The 18,616-nt window shown below is 38.6% G+C and overlaps 2 protein-coding genes across 2 annotated transcripts; both read left to right on the forward strand.

The window, feature by feature from the left end:
- Positions 1 to 612: 612 nt before the first annotated feature.
- On the forward strand, positions 613 to 1,470 carry LOC131638355 (uncharacterized). The gene is made up of 2 exons (XM_058908914.1): positions 613 to 1,168; positions 1,214 to 1,470. The coding sequence occupies exons 1-2, from the start codon at positions 613 to 615 to the stop codon at positions 1,468 to 1,470; spliced, it is 813 nt and encodes a 270-aa protein (XP_058764897.1).
- A 36-nt stretch (positions 1,471 to 1,506) lies between these two features.
- LOC131638356 (uncharacterized) lies at positions 1,507 to 2,605 on the forward strand. The gene is made up of 3 exons (XM_058908915.1): positions 1,507 to 1,560; positions 1,649 to 1,858; positions 1,967 to 2,605. Exons 1-3 carry the CDS (start codon positions 1,507 to 1,509, stop codon positions 2,603 to 2,605), a joined length of 903 nt encoding a protein of 300 aa, XP_058764898.1.
- The last annotated feature ends 16,011 nt before the right edge of the window (positions 2,606 to 18,616 follow it).

Genomic DNA, 18,616 nt, shown 5'->3' on the forward strand with positions numbered 1-18,616 from the left:
CTTAAAATGTGTTTTTCATTTGTAGGAATGACACTATTCAACTTAAGCTTTCACCATGATGGTCAGTTTGTACGTGATAGTTTTGTTTTTTTATAGAGGATGAACTGAAACTATTGTTAGTGAGCAAGATTTAGACACCTGGTCATACTACAAAGCTATGAGTTTAGTTTTCGAATGTGGTTTCGACTGTAGTGGAATCCAAATGTGGAGGAAAATAGAAGGTATTGATGAAAACTTCTTTCACGTCACTGATGATGTTCATGTTACAGCAATTGCAAATCATGCTATTATGAACAATGTTGAGGGACATATTTGGCTTGAGCATTTTGTTGGTGACAACACAAAGAGGGCTGAGATTCCGAATATAGTTGAACTTGATGTTGATGAAGCGAGTGAAGATGAAGAATCTGTAGGAATAGGATCTAGGGACAGCGAGAAAGAAAGAGTGAATGATGACAACGAAGGATTTATGGTTGTGGAGGTTGAGAAACTGGATGAAGGTAATAGGGTTGAAGTTGGTGGTAAGAAGCTAAGGTACAAGTTAAGATCTAGGAAGGATCAACCAACTTTAAAGTCTCCAAAAAACTGAAGTTTCGTGTTCCTGCAAGGTTCATGGAAGGCAAACCTAGTTCATCAAAGGTGGTAGAGCAAGATGGAGATTATGAAAGTGAAGAGCTTGGCAGTTCTGATCCAGATGTTAGTGGCAATGAAAAGATGCCTAAGTATGAGAAGTTTATAGGAGATTTACTCAACAAAGACTATGAGTTCAAGCTAGGTATGGAGTTTAACTCTCTTGTTGAATTTAAGGATGCCATAAGAGAATGGTCTATTTTAAATGGTAGAGAGATTACGTTTGTGAAAAATGAAAGTAATAGGGTAAGGGTTGCATGTAGGGGTAAATGTGTTTTTTTAGCCCTTTGTAGTACAGTTTGTGACAAACACACTTTCCAATTAAAGACTTGGGTGGGGACCCATACATGTGCTAGGGTTTTGAATAACAAGTCAGCAAATTCTAAGTGGGTGTCTAAGGTTGTTGTAGAAAAGAGGCAGCATAATGGCAAGGTCAAAGTTTCAAATCTAATGGCAGAACTTAGGAGCAAATACTCAGTTGGGATTTCTAAGGAAAGGGCATGGAGAGCCAAACACATAGCTGGAGAAATTATTGAAGGTGACTCATATAAGTAATATTCCATGTTATATAGTTATGTTGCAGAGCTTAAGAAACAAAATGATGGCAACACTGCAAAGATCAATGTGGAGAGGCCAATTCCAACACTTCCACCAAGGTTTGGTAGTTTCTACTTTTGTTTTGATGGCTGTAAGAAGGGGTTCCTTCATGGTTGCAGACCATTTATTGGTGTAGATGGCTGTCATTTGAAGACAAAGTATGGTGGCCAACTACTTATTGTTATGGCTAGAGATCCAAATGATCAGTACTTTTCTCTAGCATTTGGTGTTGTGGAGACATAGACAAAGGAAAGCTGGAGATGGTTCATGCAACTCCTTATGGAAGATATTGGGCTTGAAAAGAAATATGTTTTCATATCTGACCAACAAAATGTATGACTTTACTTATTCATATGTGATTGATTGAGTCTCTTTTTGAGTCTATGTGATTGTTACTTAATTTTTGTTGTCATTATCGTAGGGACTAGTGGCTGTATTTAAAGAGATGTTTGAGTCAATCGAGCATAGAATATGTTTAAGGCATATGTATGCCAACTTCAAAAAGAAATTTGGGGGAGACAGTGCAATAAGGGATCTAATGATGGGAGCAGCAAAAGCAACATACCTACCGGCTTGGGAGAAAAAGATGTATGAGTTGAGGCTACTTGATACAAAGGCTTGGGAATGGCTAGTGGGTGTTCCCATAAAACTATGGTGTAAGCATGCTTTTAGTTATTATCCAAAATATGATGTACTGATGAATAACCTTAGTGAGTCTTTCAATAGTACCATATTGTAGGCTAAAGATAACCCTATCATCACAATGTGTGAATGGATTAGGAATTATCTCATGAATAGGGTAGCTGTTAGTTTAACCAAGTTAGATAGATGGAAACATAAGATCATGCCTATGCCTAGGAAAAGATTGGACAAGGAAGTTGTAATGAGTGGTAATTGGATTCCTACTTGGTGTCAAAACATGGTTTGGCAGGTTAGCCACACATTTGATGGTCATCAATTCATTGTTGATCTTAGCAAAAAAACATGTACTTGTTGTTTTTGGGAACTTGTAGGGATTCCATGTAGGCATGCCATAGCTGCTATGAGTTATCAGAAATTAGATCCAGAAACATTTGTGGATGGCTGTTATAGTAGGGAAACATATACTAAATGTTATTCAAATAGTGTGAGTCCCACAAATGGAATGGATATGTGGCCTAGTGTTGAAGTTGGGGATATGCTTCCACCCACATATAAGAAAGGTCCGGGAAGACCAAGAAAACTTAGGATTATAGAGCATGATGAAAATGGATCTAGAATGGGAAGTCCTGGTGTGAATTACAGGTGTACTAAGTGTGATAGCATAGGACATAACTCAAGAAAATGTCAGAGTCAAGAACAAAATCCAGCAGCATTAATGAGAAAGGTCAATACTTAATTTAATATGTTGATTGTTGTTTATGTTTTTAATTATGGCATACATTAATAGTATTTGTTGATTGTTGTTTATGTTTTTAATTATGGCATACATTAATAGTATTTGTTGATTGTTGTTTATGTTTTTGATTGCTTAGAGGAAAACACCAAGGAAAGCTCCAAGTAAAACACCAAGGAAATCCCCTACTACTGATGATGTTCTTGCCCCTGCTACTGATGATGTTCCTGCCCCTCCTACTGACGATGCTACTTGTTATACCCCAAAATTTGCCCGCATCTTTTTCAGAAAGAAGGCAGCAGACTTCTGTCTAAAAAAATTGGGAGTTTCATATAATCTTGGATTTTATTTCATAAATATCCTGATTTTATGAATACTCGGTTTTTAGAATATTTCTTATACGGTATTTTGGTTCGCTGTTGAATTTATTCTTACACAAACGCCAAGTACTGTTTATCACTTCACACACGCTGTTTATTTGAGATTTATTTGCAGATAAATAATACTGATGTAATTGGTACAAAATTAAATTTTTGCAGGCGCAAAGTCCGGGGATTCAGAGTGTACTGGTAACAATTAATTTATTATTTGTTTTGTTTCCCACTAATTTTTGTACTATATTATTATTTTTAAATCTCTTCCTTTATTTTCAAATCTCAAATCAAATCCTAACTTTATTCTATACATCTCTCTTTTCAAACCCTACCATACACTTTCTTTCAAATCCTACTACCACTCAATTTTTCCTTTTTTATACAGTATCACTTCATTCCCCAACGTCTCTATCCTTCTTTTCACTCTATAAATACCCCTCATTTTTTCCATAAATTCTCACATCAAATTTCACTCATTTCCCAAATTTCTACCTCATAATTATTTTCTCTTCTTCCCCGGCAAAAATGGCAAAGTGGATGGATACGTTTTTTCTTATGGTCATCATTGTTTTGGTGGTGATCATGTCCTTTTTCTGTCTGCATAGTCCTGAAAAATGCGGACCTGGAATGTTTACACTCCCGTGCATCTATATGCTGTTATTTATAGCATGGGTTTTTAATCGTCATTTTTAAAGTTTGTCGTATCTTTCGCTTTCAAATAATGTACCGTTCATTTTATTTGTCGTACTGTTCGTTATATTATGTAATATTTGTACTGTCAGTATTAAATGTCATTTTATCTGTCGTACTGTAGTTTAATTATCAAGATAATATTATGTGTGTTTATTGCTAGTTAAATATTTATTTTTTCTGTGCATTAAATATTTTTCAAGATTATTATCGGTAATTTCGTTCGCGTACGGTATATTTTATTTATTTATTATGTTTGTGTTTTTCTAACAACTCATGTAAATAAATTTTCACCATTAACACAACAAAAAAAGAAAAAAAGAAAAATAACTTTAACTGTTAAGTTTACACTTTAACTGTTACGTTAATGCTCGAACATCCAGTTAACAGTCAAACCCGCTGACAGCAAAATTCTCCGTGTTTGTACCATCATTCAAATCAATCTTTTGAATTTTAAAATTCCAAGATTTTTGTTCTAGAAGTCTTCTGATAATCACATGATCAACAAAGACTAAACACTGTACAAAAATCAGGTACGCTTAACAACTCCTACACAAACAGTCCCTAACTAGGGTTTTTGTTTTTTTTCAGGAGAACAAGTTTTTTGAGACCTCAAATGGATTTCATGGATCTCCATATGTCTCAAAGTACCCTCAGACAAATTTTCAAACTTCGATTCGCTCAGACGCACAGGCAGCAACTCAAACAGTCAACAGACGACTAGTTTGACCGAAAAGTCAACAGACAGTCAAAAATGAAATTTTTTGTCAACATCCATATTTTGTCAAAAGATTCATCATTTGATCGATGGTTGATCATAATTCATCGAGAAAAGATCAGAAATCAACAAAACCCTAAGTTTCAAAATTAGGGTTTTCTCCTAAAAAGGTAACTGAACTTTGACCGGCCATAACTCTCTCCTCGTTCATTCAAAAAATTCCAACCAAAGCTTGTTTTGAAGGAAATTTAATTATATTTCAAATGAAATTGATCCCATGGTCATTGGATTCACCATTTGAAAAATATGTGCAAGGACATTACAGGTCATTTTCAAAGTCAACAAAAAGTGGTTTTTTGTCAAAGGCCGTAACATCAAGATAACTTCTCCAAATGCAAAAAAACCGAGGACGAGAGAACTGGCGACTCTGCTGGGGAATTCAAAAACAAAATGTTTTCAAAAGGGGTTACCTTAGAGTTTAGATCACTTCGATGTTTTCAATTGCGTGTCTTGTTTGCTCTATTTTTCAAAGGTTTGTTTGGGTATTTACTTGTGTGAAAGATTCTAGCACGAATCTCGAGATACCTTAAGTATGTGACAATAGACCAAGGAAACTGTACGGCATGTACCGATACGGTTGATCTGGTAGTCACCGTTAGTGCGACACTTTGGTCTGTACTGATATCCCTTGAAAACGATCAAGGAGTATGTTAGGCTTCCGAAATGTCATTAAGCACTAATTTGCCTTAGAACCTTTAGTTGAACTTGACTTGTGGCCTATTAAGTGACTGGCTTTGAAATTGATCGAAGTTAGTTATCCTCGAGGAATGTTTTGATCGGCCGTCCGAGTGTTGTATTGAGATGTTGCCTCCAAGGATCATAGAACCCGAATACTATTTTAAGACAGGTTTAAACCAACTCAACTTCAGTGGAGAGGGTATCACCTATGAACCTCATACAAGCCTTTAAACCTAAGGCTATTGTTTGATTTGTTTGTGTTTTCCACATGTTTGACATCATGACATCATAAGCATCATAAACATATCACTTTCTCACTAATCATTTCGAGGATCGAAGAGTTTACCTTTGTTCTGTTGTTGCAGGTAATGATTGGCTCCTGCTACCAGAGATTATATTCGGATCAACATCTCAACAGTACCATCTGAACTAAAGGACTTAATATCAGAATTTCCCAGAAATGCTCAATTCACCGAAAAGCACGGTCACCTACTCCATTTGGTTACTTCAAAATTTGAAGAAGACATGATACGAGTCCTGTTCCAATTCTTTGATCCCGAACATCATTGTTTTACATTTCCTGATTACCAGCTAGTACCCACCTTGGAAGAATTCTCTGAACTAATTGGGTTACCTGTTTGAGATCAATTACCTTTCACTGGTTTAGAAAAGATTCCAAAGCCTGAAATCATTGTTGCTGCCTTACATTTACGAAAGTCAGAAATCGAGTCCGATTGGGAAACAAAGAGTGGAGTCAAGGGTTTGCTTTCTAAGTTCTTAATGGGAAAGGCTCGATCACTATTAAAAGACAGAAGTTACCAAGCTTTTGAAGAAGTTGCGGCTCTTTTAATTTATGGGTTGGTTTTATTCCCTAATCCCGACCAGTTCATAAGTGTGCATGTTATCAACATTTTCTTAACCCGCAATCCGGTACCTACTTTGCTGGGAGACATTTTACATTCTCTACACACTCGTACCATGAAGAAACGAGGAACTCTTATGTGTTGTGTACCACTACTGGCTAGATGGTTTACATTACACCTTCCCCGATCAGTGTTGAGAAACGAATAAAGGATGCAATGGTCTCGCAGGATTATGTCGTTGTCTCATTCAGATATTCGGTGGAACAACTTCTTTCAAAGAGACATCACTCTCATTGACCATTGTGGGGAGTACCCTAATGTACCACTCCTTGGCATTAAGGGAGGCATCACTTACAACCCCTCTTTAGCTTTGCGCCAATTTGGATATGCACGAAGAAACGGTCCTCATGACATGATTATCCATGGCATTATGTTCGACTACGAAGATGATTCCCAAAGATATCGACGAAGGTTTATACATGCTTGTGGAAATGTCTACAAAGTAGAAGCAAGACTTTAGGACAATGGAACTCTATTCCCATGGAGCCTTACCTCAAATGGGTGCGTACTCGTGCTCAGAAGTTCATCATGCCATATCCCGCTATTCTACCTATGACTATTGAGCCAGAAGTCAAAGGGGACGAACCTCGAGTTATTCTACATCCAGACATGCCAACTGACTTGGAAGAGCTGCATAAATCTTGGGTTCAACTAAAAGGAGAAAGAGACACCTTCAAAGCACACTGTCAAGACTATGAAAGGAAAGTGTTGGAGCTCACCAGACAACTCCAGGAAGAACAGCAGATCAACACGTTCTTGGGTGCAAAGAGAAAGCGTCCATGGGAGGCTTGAGGAATCCTTTATTTTCTTTATTTTCTGCTTTATCTTGTAAGCCCGAAAGAGGCAAAGAAAAGAAAAAGAAAAAAAGACAAAAGAAAAGAGAAAAAGAAATAAATTGTTTGACTAATAAATGTTTGTTTCTCTTTTTCAAACAAATTTAAATTCTAAGATCCTTGAAAACATTGCATATCCATTTCATTCATAAACATTGCATAACAGGTTCACATAACAGGTTTCTCATCTCCTCGCTGTTTATTTCAGTTAGAAGGGATGGATTCCGAAACAAGCATCAAGAATCTCGAAGCACAGAACGCCTAAGTTCAGATAGCAATTCTGGAGCTAGCAAAGGGGCAAAAAGAACTGAAAGCCTTGATGACTAAGAAGAAAAAGAAGCCCAAGGGATCTGTAGGTTTAAGCCACCTCGTGAGGAAAGTCAGAGTCCCAGCCAGGATGCCCAGAAAAGCGCCAATCCCTGAAGTAGTCGGTGAAGGTGATCAAGAAGACAACCACAGCAACCAGGGTTCTGCCAAACTCTCTCTCTCTCTCTCTCTCTCTCTCTCTCTCTCTCTCTCTCTCTCCTGATGAAGAAGATTATCACTCCGAAGACGAACAGGGTGATAGCAAATACCAGCAGTTGGAAGAACGTATGAAAGCTATGGAGATACAGAAAATACCTGGTTTAGACTTCAACGATCTGGGACTTGTCTCAGATATTGTTATCCCTCCAAAGTTCATAGTTCCTGTCTTTGCAAAGTATGATGGAGTCTCTTGCCCAAAGCTGCATCTAAGGTCCTATGTAAGGAAGATACTACCTCATACGGCAGATAACAAATTGTGGATTCATTTCTTCCAGGAAAGTCTGTCGGGTACACAACTCGAGTGGTACTACCAACTGGAAAGTGCAAAAGTTCACACCTGGGAAGATCTGGCTGCTGCTTTCTACAAACAGTACCAATACAACGCTGACCTTGCACCAACCCGTACTCAACTACGAGGCATGACTATGGCACCAAAAGAAAGTTTCAAAGAGTATGCACAAAAGTGGAGAGATCTATCTAGAAGGGTTCAACCACTCTTATCTGATCGCGAGCTGGTCGACATGTTCATGGGCACTTTAACTGGCCCTTTCTACAGTCATTTGCTGGGAAGCTCGACGTCAGGTTTCACTGACCTGATATTAACTGGAGAGCGTGTTGAAAGCGGCATTCAAAGTGGAAAAATTCAAGTAGGCTCCTCCTCTGGTACTACAAAAAGGCCCATCAGTGGTAGAAATGAAGTCAATACAATGCATAGTAAGAAAGGTCGCAAAAGTGAGCATCACCAATCTGTAGGGGCTGTTTTGATCTCTGCATCTGCACCTCAAAAAGATCAACCGCCAAAGTATACGCGTCGATCAGATGCACCAAGAAGAAACTTCACCATAATCAATATGCCAATCTCTCAAGCATTGCAACACTTGTTAAAAGCAAATATGATTACATTGAAAGACCCTCCGAACAATGTCAACACTTCCTCTCCTAGTTATAGCCCCGACGCAACATGTGCATACCATTCTAACTGTCCAGGACATAATGCAGATCACTGTTGGGCCCTAAAAAATAAAATCCAAGACATGATAGATGCTGGGGAAATTGAATTCGATCCTCCAGAAACTCCAAATGCCATCACTGCGCCTATGCCAAAACATGACAAGACCGTTAGTGCTATCCTAAACACTATTTATATCTATGATGTGAGAGAATTGTCAACTCCGCTCCTTGAGGTCAAAAGAAAGCTAATACGAGGTGGTTTATTTCCAGGTTGTGACCCTGATTGCTTTTATTGTGCACACCTACCCAATGGTTGTGAGAATCTGAAAAGAGGAATTCAAAAGTGGATGGATTGTCGTATCATTATGTTTGAGAAACTTCCTTCTATAGACAATTCGTGCGAAGTTTTTTCAAATGGGATGAAGATAGAGGACGTCTCAGTGGTTTCTAACATACCATTGAAAATCCCTACCAAATCTCCCTTCCAGATTTCTGCTACACCCAGAGTAGCATATATAATCATTACCAATCCGGCTCCATTTCCATATTCCTCAGATAAAGCTATCCCGTGGAGTTATGGCACTAATGTTTATATCCGTGGAGTTAAGCAAGATACCTTAACTGAAGAGGCTTTGAATTTCACTACTCCAACTGTTGATAATATTGTGGGGACTAGTAAGATTACAAGAAGTGGAAGGATCTTTTCACCAGAAATTTCTCCAAATGTTACTACTACTCCAGTCCAGGTCCCAATTCCTAATCAAAATATCAACGCTCGAGGCAAAGAGCCACTAGTTGAACTAGTTCAAGTACCTGTGGAAGTCATTGTTGAAGATCCGTCGAGGCAAGAAATGGAGGAAATATTGAAAATCATCTGCAAAAGTGATTACAATATTGTCGAACAACTTGGGCACACTGCTTCAAAGATTTCAATGCTGTCTCTGCTAAAGTATTCAGAAGCTCATGCCAAGGCCCTGATGAAGTTCCTGAAAGCTGCACATGTACCACAAGAGATTTTAGTTGGCCAATTTGAAAATTGTGTTGCCAATCTAACAGTAGATAACAGTCTCGGTTTCTCTGATGCTGATTTAACCCCTGCTGGGAAAAATCACAATAAAGCCCTACACATCTCTATTGAATGTAACGACACCACTTTGTCTCATGTGCTGGTAGACAATGGTTCCTCGTTAAATGTGTTACCAAAAGTAGTACTGGAAAAACTTGACTTCGAAGGAGTTGTGTTACAACCAAGCGATGTTGTGGTAAGAGCCTTCGACGGGTCAACAAGAATAGTATACGAAGAAGTTAAGCTCCCATTCAGAGTGGGCTCTCAAATCTTTGATTCTACCTTTTATGTGATGGAAATTCATCCAGCATACTCCTGTTTACTAGGACGCCCTTGGATACATGGGGCAAGCGCTGTAACTTCTACCCTGCATCAGAAGTTAAAATATCCTATAAAAGGTAAGGTCGTCACGGTTCATGGTGAAGAAGAATATGTGGTTAGCCACCTGAGTAACTCCAAGTATGTTGAGATGGATGGCGAATTCATCGAAACTCCCTGCCAATCTTTTGAGGTGGTTCCTCCAGCTATCTCTGCTGCCAAACATATTTCTTCTACTCATGCTACAAAAATAACTCCAACTATGGCTTCTCTCAAAGATGTTAAAGCTGTGATCGAAGAAGGTGGTTGCACAGTATGGGGACAACTCCTTGATGTGCCTTACAAGTTCGATAAGCTAGGTCTGGGCTATGCTAATGGAACTCAGAAGAACGATCAAAGTCCTCGTTCTGGAGGATTAATGTCACATTTCATCAGCCAAGGAGTAAATGCTATTGAAGATGAAGTTCCACCTGTTTCCAAGGAAGTTTGGGATACTTTGGGAGAACCAAGCGGCAGGTACGATTTTCTAGTTAAGTACACTACTCCTCAGAGTTCTTTTATTGCCATTGAAGACATTGTCCCAACTGGATGGGATGATCAGTTCGAAGATTGCAAAAGTTTCACAAGTTCCATTACTGAGCAATACCAAAGTCCACCTAGTCCGAAAGAAGTCTGGGATACGCTGGGAGAACCAAGTGGTAAGTATGACTTTATGGTGAAGTATTCCGCTCCCCTGAGTTCGCAGATCGCTATTGAAGACATCACCCCATCTGGATGGGACAACCATTTCGAAGATAATATGACGCTCACAAGCCCTATCATTCCTGAAGAATTCTGGGAAACACCAAAAGATGAGAATGATTTTCTGGCGAAGTACACTGCTCCCCAGAATGCACAAGTCTTTATTTAAGATATCATCCCGACTGGATGGGACGATCTTATCGGGTATCTCTCTCAGCCAACAGAGGTATCTCAGCCTGGGCTTTCGTATCCAGCAGAGTATCTTGCTCATCCTGAAGGATCAACAGCTCATCTCGCCACCAAAGAAGTCAATGCTGTGGAAGACGAAGCAGACAACTGCAACTGGAGCAACTGGAGCAACTGGATATTCCCTACTCACAATAATGGATTGAACAACTGGGAAGCCGAAGACGTTATCTCCTTTGATCAGGAGTAAATGCAATTTCCTGTTTTCGTTGTTTATATGTTCAAAGATAAAAATGGTTCCTGAACTATCGAACCATGAACTTAAAAAGCCAGGTGCCTTGCCCGAAGCACACTGGTCCTTTTTATAAGGGTTTGTCATACCATGATCATTTGTTCATTCAATAAAATCATGGGATGTTTGCATATTCAAATTTTGCGATCTTTTTTGTTTCTTTCTTTGCTTTATTCATTTTCAAATAGCTATGTGTTCTTACACACACCCACATAATAAATGCAGATTCACATTCACTCTGGATCCTGTTGATAACGATTCTGCTATTACCAGTCATGACTTTGAACATCCGATCTACCAAACTGAGGACGAAAGTGAGGAAGATTGTGAAGTACCTAGGGAACTTGCAAGGCTATTAGAACAAGAAGAAAGGACTATACAACCGCATGAAGAACCAATTGAGGTTATCAACCTGGGCAGTGACGAAGAGAAGAAAGAAGTCAAGATAGGGGCTGATTTAGAAAACTGTGTCAAGCAAAGACTGATTCAAATGTTACAAGACTATTTTGAGATATTCGCTTGGTCCTATGAAAATATGCCTGGTCTCGACACAAATATTGTGGTCCATCGCCTTCCAATCAAAGAAGGTAGCACTCCAGTTAAGCAGAAGCTGCGAAGAAGTAGGCCCGATATGTCCAAGAAGATTAAAGACGAGGTTGAAAAGCAATTCAACGCTGGCTTTCTAAAAGTTGTGAGTTATCCTCCATGGATAGCTAACATCGTGCCTGTGCCTAAAAAATACGGGAAAGTAAGAATGTGTGTAGACTACAGAGATCTAAATCGGGCAAGCCCCAAGGATGATTTCCCTTTACCTCACATCGATGTACTGGTTGACAATACTGCACAATGCAAGGTATATTCCTTTATGGACGGATTCTCAGGTTACAACCAAATCAAGATGGCGCCCGAAGACATGGAAAAAACAACCTTCACAACACCCTGGGGAACCTTTTGTTACAAAGTGATGCCCTTTGGTTTAAAGAATGCAGGAGCAACGTATTAGCGTGCAATGGTAGCTCTGTTCCATGATATGATTCATCAGGAAATAGAGGTTTATGTGGATGATATGATTGCAAAGTCCAACACCGAAGAAGAACATCTAGGTCATCTGCACAAGCTGTTTGACAGACTCAGGAAGTACAGGTTACGACTGAATCCGAACAAGTGTACTTTTGGAGTAAGATCTGGTAAACTCTTAGGTTTCATCATCAGCAGCAAAGGTATTGAAGTTGATCCTGTCAAAGTCAAATCCATTCAAGAAATGCCCATACCCCGTACCGAGAAACAAGTCAGAGGATTCTTGGGACGTCTGAATTACATCGCCAGATTTATTGCCCATATGACTACTACTTGTGTGCCGATATTCAAACTGTTGAAGAAAGATCAAGTGGAAAGATGGAACGACAAATGCCAATTAGCCTTTGACAAAATCAAAGAATATCTTCAAAAACCACCAATCTTGTTACCACCAGTGGAAGGAAGACCTCTGATAATGTACCTAACAGTGTTAGAAGATTCAATGGGGTGTGTACTGGGGAAACATGATGAGTCTGGCAAAAAGAGTATGCGATCTACTATCTTAGCAAAAAGTTTACCGATTGTGACACAAGATACCCACTGCTCGAGAAAACTGTTTGTTCTTTGGCATGGGCGGCTCGCCGACTAAGACAGTATATGCTAAACCATACCACTTTCCTGATCTCCAAAATGGATCCTATCAAATATGTGTTCGAAAAACCTGTTCTCTCTGGAAGAATAGCAAGATGGCAAATGATCTTAACAGAGTATGACATCCAGTACACTTCACAAAAAGCGATCAAAGGAAGTGTGGTAGCTGATCATCTGGCTCATCAAGCAGTGGATGATTATCAAGCATTAAACTTTGACTTCCCAAATGAAGATATTATGCTAGTTGCTGACTACGAACAACCAGGACCGGAGGAAGGACCCGAGCCAGGATCCCGATGGACTATGGTTTTTGATGGAGCCTCTAATGCGCTTGGCAATGGCAACGGAGCTGTAATCATTTCTCCTACAGGAGGACATTCACCATTCACTGCCAGATTATGTTTCAACTGCACTAACAATATAGCCGAGTATGAAGCATGTATTATGGGTCTCAAAGCTGCAATCGATCTGAGAATCAAGTTCTTGGAAGTCAATGGAGACTCGGCCCTTGTAATTTATCAAGTTAAAGGGGAATGGTACACGAAGCACCCGAATCTAATTCCTTACAAAGAATATGTGCTGAGTTTGATTCCTTACTTTGAAGAAATCACTTTTGAACATATCTCGCGAGAAGAAAATCAATTGGCTGATGCTTTAGCTACCATGTCATCTATGTTCAAAGTCAGGTGGGACAATGAGGCGCCTATGATCACCATTTACCGACATGATGAACCATCTTATTGCAATGAGATTGATACCGAATGAGTGGAAGAAAAACCATGGTTCCATGAAGTAAAAAGATATCTCGAAGCCCAGGAATATCCTGAAGGGGCATCCATTAACGATAGAAAGTTTCTAAGAAGATTTGCCGCCAAATTCTTTCTAAGTAATGGAATCCTGTACAAACGCAACCATGACTCGACTCTGCTTCGTTGTGTGAACAAGAAGGAAGCGGAACAGATTATGGAAGACATACATGATGGTGCCTTTGGTACTCATTCAAGTGGACATACAATGGCTAAAAAGATTCTGAGAGCAGGTTACTACTGGTCTACCATGGAGACAGACTGCCATCATCACTCCAGAACTTGTCACAAATGCCAGATATATGCTGACAAAGTACATGTACCTCCAGTCCCATTAAACGTCCTGACAGCTCCTTGGCCTTTTGCAATGTGGGGAATTGATATGATTGGAGAAATCAAACCTACTGCCTCCAACGGACATCGCTTTATCCTGGTCGCTATTGACTACTTCACAAAGTGGGTAGAAGCAGCCTCGTTTGCTTCAGTCGCCAAGAATGTTGTAGCCCGGTTTATCAAGCATAATCTCATATGTCGGTATGGCATACCTGAAAGGATCATCACAGACAATGGCACAAATTTAAACAACGGGATGATTACTGAACTCTGCACGTAGTTCCAGATCAAACATCATAATTCATCCCCATATCGACCAAAGATGAATGGTGCCGTGGAAGCTGCCAACAAGAACATCAAGAAGATCATACAAAAAATGACAGTAACCTACAAAGACTAGCATGAGATGTCACCTTTTGCTCTTCATGGTTATCGCACATCAGCGCGTACTTCAACAGGGGCAACTCCATTTTCCTTAGTTTATGGCATGGAGGCAGTTCTTCCAATTGAAATTCAGATTCCTTCCCTAAGGACTATGAAAGAAGCTGATCTAGACGAAGACGATTGGATTCAGACTCGGTTGGACCAGATAAACTTGATTGATGAGAAGAGGCTCGCAGCTATTTGTCATGGTCAGTTGTACCAGAAACGTATGATCAAAGCCTTCAACAAGAAAGTCAAAAGTCAGGCATATCAAACCGGTGATTTGGTTATCAAACGCATCATTTTACCACAGGGTGATCCCAGAGGCAAGTGGACTCCCACTTATGAGGGACCATTTGTAATCAAGAAAGTATCCTCCGGCGGAGCCATGTTGCTTACCACTATGGACGGCGAGGATTTCCCACACCCTGTAAATGCGGACATAGTCAAAAAGTACTTCGCTTAAAGAAAAAGCTCGCTAAGTTGAAAACCTGAAAGGGCGACTTAGGCAAAAATGAGCGTCTCGGTGGATTGAAAACCTGAAAGGGCGATCCAGGAAAAAATTAGAGACTAAAAAAAAAAATAATTATCCCGATAGGCTGAAAACCTGAAAAGGCAGCCTAGGCCAAAGTTAGGGAATAAAACGTACGACTATGTCCCGTCTGGCTACCCACTCACCTTCAAGGTTCAACACATCAAAGGCACCAATCAGTCCAATCATTTTCTTCCAACAAGTGAGGGATGAGATACTCGAAGACAGATTGGCAATAGCAGAGTTGAAACTTGACTGGATTGTTTTCACATAGCTATTTTCCTTTATAAGTACTTTTCAAAGTTTTATGACAATTTCCTACTACTAGGATTTTCGTCTCTTTGTACTAATCCGCCTATTATGGCTCTCTTTCAAAATCAATACAGTTCATGCTTAAAATCAATGTTTTAAATTTTTTTGTTTTGAACGCGTAAACGTCCCAATGATAATTTTGAATGAACATATGCATTTGAATATGATTGATGTTTATAAGAAAAACAGGAATAGCAGTCAGGTAATGTCCCAATCTTCTGGACATCATCCCGAAACTAGCATCAGAAGAAAAGTTCCCCAACAGAGATACGTTCCTCCAGCAGAATCATCAATGAGATTTTTCTCTCCAACAAAGTGATTCGAGAAACCTTATCCCCCAGCAAGGCTGTTCAAGATCACTATCCCCAGAAGGTGTGATCCTCCACACCAAGGCTTGATCAAATAGTGCATCGGAGGATTACACGTCTTTTTCATTCCCATTTAAGGTGCATCAAAAACAGAATTTTCAAATTACCTTTATCCTCAAGCGATAGTCAAAGATCCCTCAATAGAGCATCTTGGTCCGTAAGGAAGTTCCCCAGCTGAGTATTCTCGAAAAAGATAGCAAAGATCATCGACAGTCATAATGCCTTCATTTCCAAAATAACAAGCAGGGATTTATTTACCCAACCAGAAGTTTGATACGCTCTAAACTGCATAAGTCATGTCCATACATCATACATCATACGCATATTCATACATATCATATAATGTTTCATGACAAACGCATACATAACATGCACGGTTCTCAGTTAGATTGAGAATCTCAACATATACATTACATGCATCATAACATTGCATGTCACTAACTTGGTTTTTTTCAGGTAGACGAATATTCACAGCAAAGTTATTCTCAATCACATGCAGTATTCTCCTGGATTCTATTCAGACAAACATTCCCCTCAGATATAATCAAACCAAAGATTCATTCTGAAGAGATATCTCTTTCCGAACCACCTATCAACTCAAAACAAGCAACACAGATCTAAGTCGATACCTTGGACGGTTCCTTAATGATCTACCTTCAAGATCTAAAGCGGATACCTCAGACGGTTCCACAACGATCATCTTCAAAGATCTAAAGCAGATACCTCAGACGGTTCCACAACGATCAACATTCAAAATCTAAAGCGGAAAAACTTTGGACAGTTCCGTAACGATCAGCCTCCAAGATTTAAAGCGGTAACCTCGGACGGTTCCGTAACGGTCAACACAGCGGTTTTCAAATCCTTCATCAAGATATAATCAATGGATTCATTCTAATGAACAAACCATCAACACATTCACTAGATGGCATCTGAAAACCCATCTCAGGTAATGTTTTGATCCACCAACGACATTTCTCAAGCCACATTCAAAGCAATTTCCAACATCACTTCCGGTGCAGGTAAGTGCAAATTTTCAGGGCATCTAAATATTCAATCATCTTCTACCTTCAGATTCCAATCGGTCTCTTCAGGTTTAAGAAGATTGAATAGGGGCAACTGTTATACCCCAAAATTTGCCCGCATCTTTTTCAGAAAGAAGGCAGCAGACTTCTGTCTAAAAAAATTGGGAGTTTCATATAATCTTGGATTTTTTTCATAAATATCCTGATTTTATGAATACTCGGTTTTTAGAATATTTCTTATACGGTATTTTGGTTCGCTGTTGAATTTATTCTTACACAAACGCCAAGTACTGTTTATCACTTCACACACGCTGTTTATTTGAGATTTATTTGCAGATAAATAATACTGGCGTAATTGGTACATAATTAAATTTTTGCAGGCGCAAAGTCCGGGGATTCAGACTGTACTGGTAACAATTAATTTATTATTTGTTTTGTTTCCCACTAATTTTTGTACTATATTATTATTTTTAAATCTCTTCCTTTATTTTCAAATCTCAAATCAAATCCTAACTTTATTCTATACATCTCTCTTTTCAAACCCTACCATACACTTTCTTTCAAATCCTACTACCACTCAAATTTTCCTTTTTTGTACGGTATCACTTCATTCCCCAACGTCTCTATCCTTCTTTTCACTCTATAAATACCCCTCATTTTTTCCATAAATTCTCACATTAAATTTCACTCATTTCCCAAATTTCTACCTCATAATTATTTTCTCTTCTTCCCCGGCAAAAATGGCAAAGTGGATGGATACGTTTTTTCTTATGGTCATCACTGTTTTGGTGGTGATCATGTCCTTTTTCTGTCTGCATAGTCCTGAAAAATGCGGAACTGGAATGTTTACACTCCCGTGCATCTATATGCTGTTATTTATAGCATGGGTTTTTAATCGTCATTTTTAAAGTTTGTCGTATCTTTCGCTTTCAAATAATGTACCGTTCATTTTATTTGTCGTACTGTTCGTTATATTATGTAATATTTGTACTGTCAGTATTAAATGTCATTTTATCTGTCGTATTGTAGTTTAATTATCAAGATAATATTATGTGTGTTTATTGCTAGTTAAATATTTATTTTTTCTGTGCATTAAATATTTTTCAAGATTATTATCGGTAATTTCGTTCGCGTACGGTATATTTTATTTATTTATTATGTTTGTGTTTTTCTAACAACTCATGTAAATAAATTTTCACCATTAACACAACAAAAAAAGAAAAAATTAACTTTAACTGTTAAGTTTACACTTTAACTGTTACGTTAATGCCCGGACAGCCAGTTAACAGTCAAACCCGCTGACAGCAAAATTCTCCGTGTTTGTACCATCATTCAAATCAATCTTTTGAATTTCAAAATTCCAAGATTTTTGTTCTAGAAGTCTTCTGATAATCACATGATCAACAGAGACTAAACACTGCACAAAAATCAGGTACGCTTAACAATCTCCTACACAAACAGTCCCTAACTAGGGTTTTTGTTTTTTTTCAGGAGAACAAGTTTTTTGAGACCTCAAATGGATTTCATGGATCTCCATATGTCTCAAAGTACCCCCAGACAAATTTTCAAACTTCGATTCGCTCAGACGCACAGTCAGCAGCTCAAACAGTCAACAAACGACCAGTTTGACCGAAAAGTCAACAGACAGTCAAAAATGAAATTTTTTTGTCAACATCCATATTTTGTCAAAAGATTCATCATTTGATCGATGGTTGATCATAATTCATCGAGAAAATATCAGAAATCAACAAAACCCTAAGTTTCAAAATTAGGGTTTTCTCCTAAAAAGTCAACTGAACTTTGACCGGCCATAACTCTCTCCTCGTTCATTAAAAAAATTCCAACCAAAGCTTGTTTTGAAGGAAATTAAATTATATTTCAAATGAAATTGATCCCATGGTCATTGGATTCACCATTTGAAAAATATGAGCCAGGACATTACAGGTCATTTTCAAAGTCAACAAAAAGTGGTTTTTTGTCAAAGGCCGTAACATCAAGATAACTTCTCCAAATGCAAAAAAGTTTCCTAAGTAGCTTGTAGAGGACATCTTGAGGTTTCTAAAAAGTACAAGAACTCCTTCATATGATCAAAATTGAGGGAGATATGCCTTGTTGAAGTTGGCTATTTTTTGGGAAAATGCATGAAACCAACATTGATCAAAAATGTTTTTTTTCCAAAAGAGGCCAAGTATTCA

This window comes from Vicia villosa, unplaced genomic scaffold, assembly GCF_029867415.1.
Source record: "Vicia villosa cultivar HV-30 ecotype Madison, WI unplaced genomic scaffold, Vvil1.0 ctg.002290F_1_1, whole genome shotgun sequence".
Lineage (NCBI taxonomy): Eukaryota > Viridiplantae > Streptophyta > Magnoliopsida > Fabales > Fabaceae > Vicia > Vicia villosa.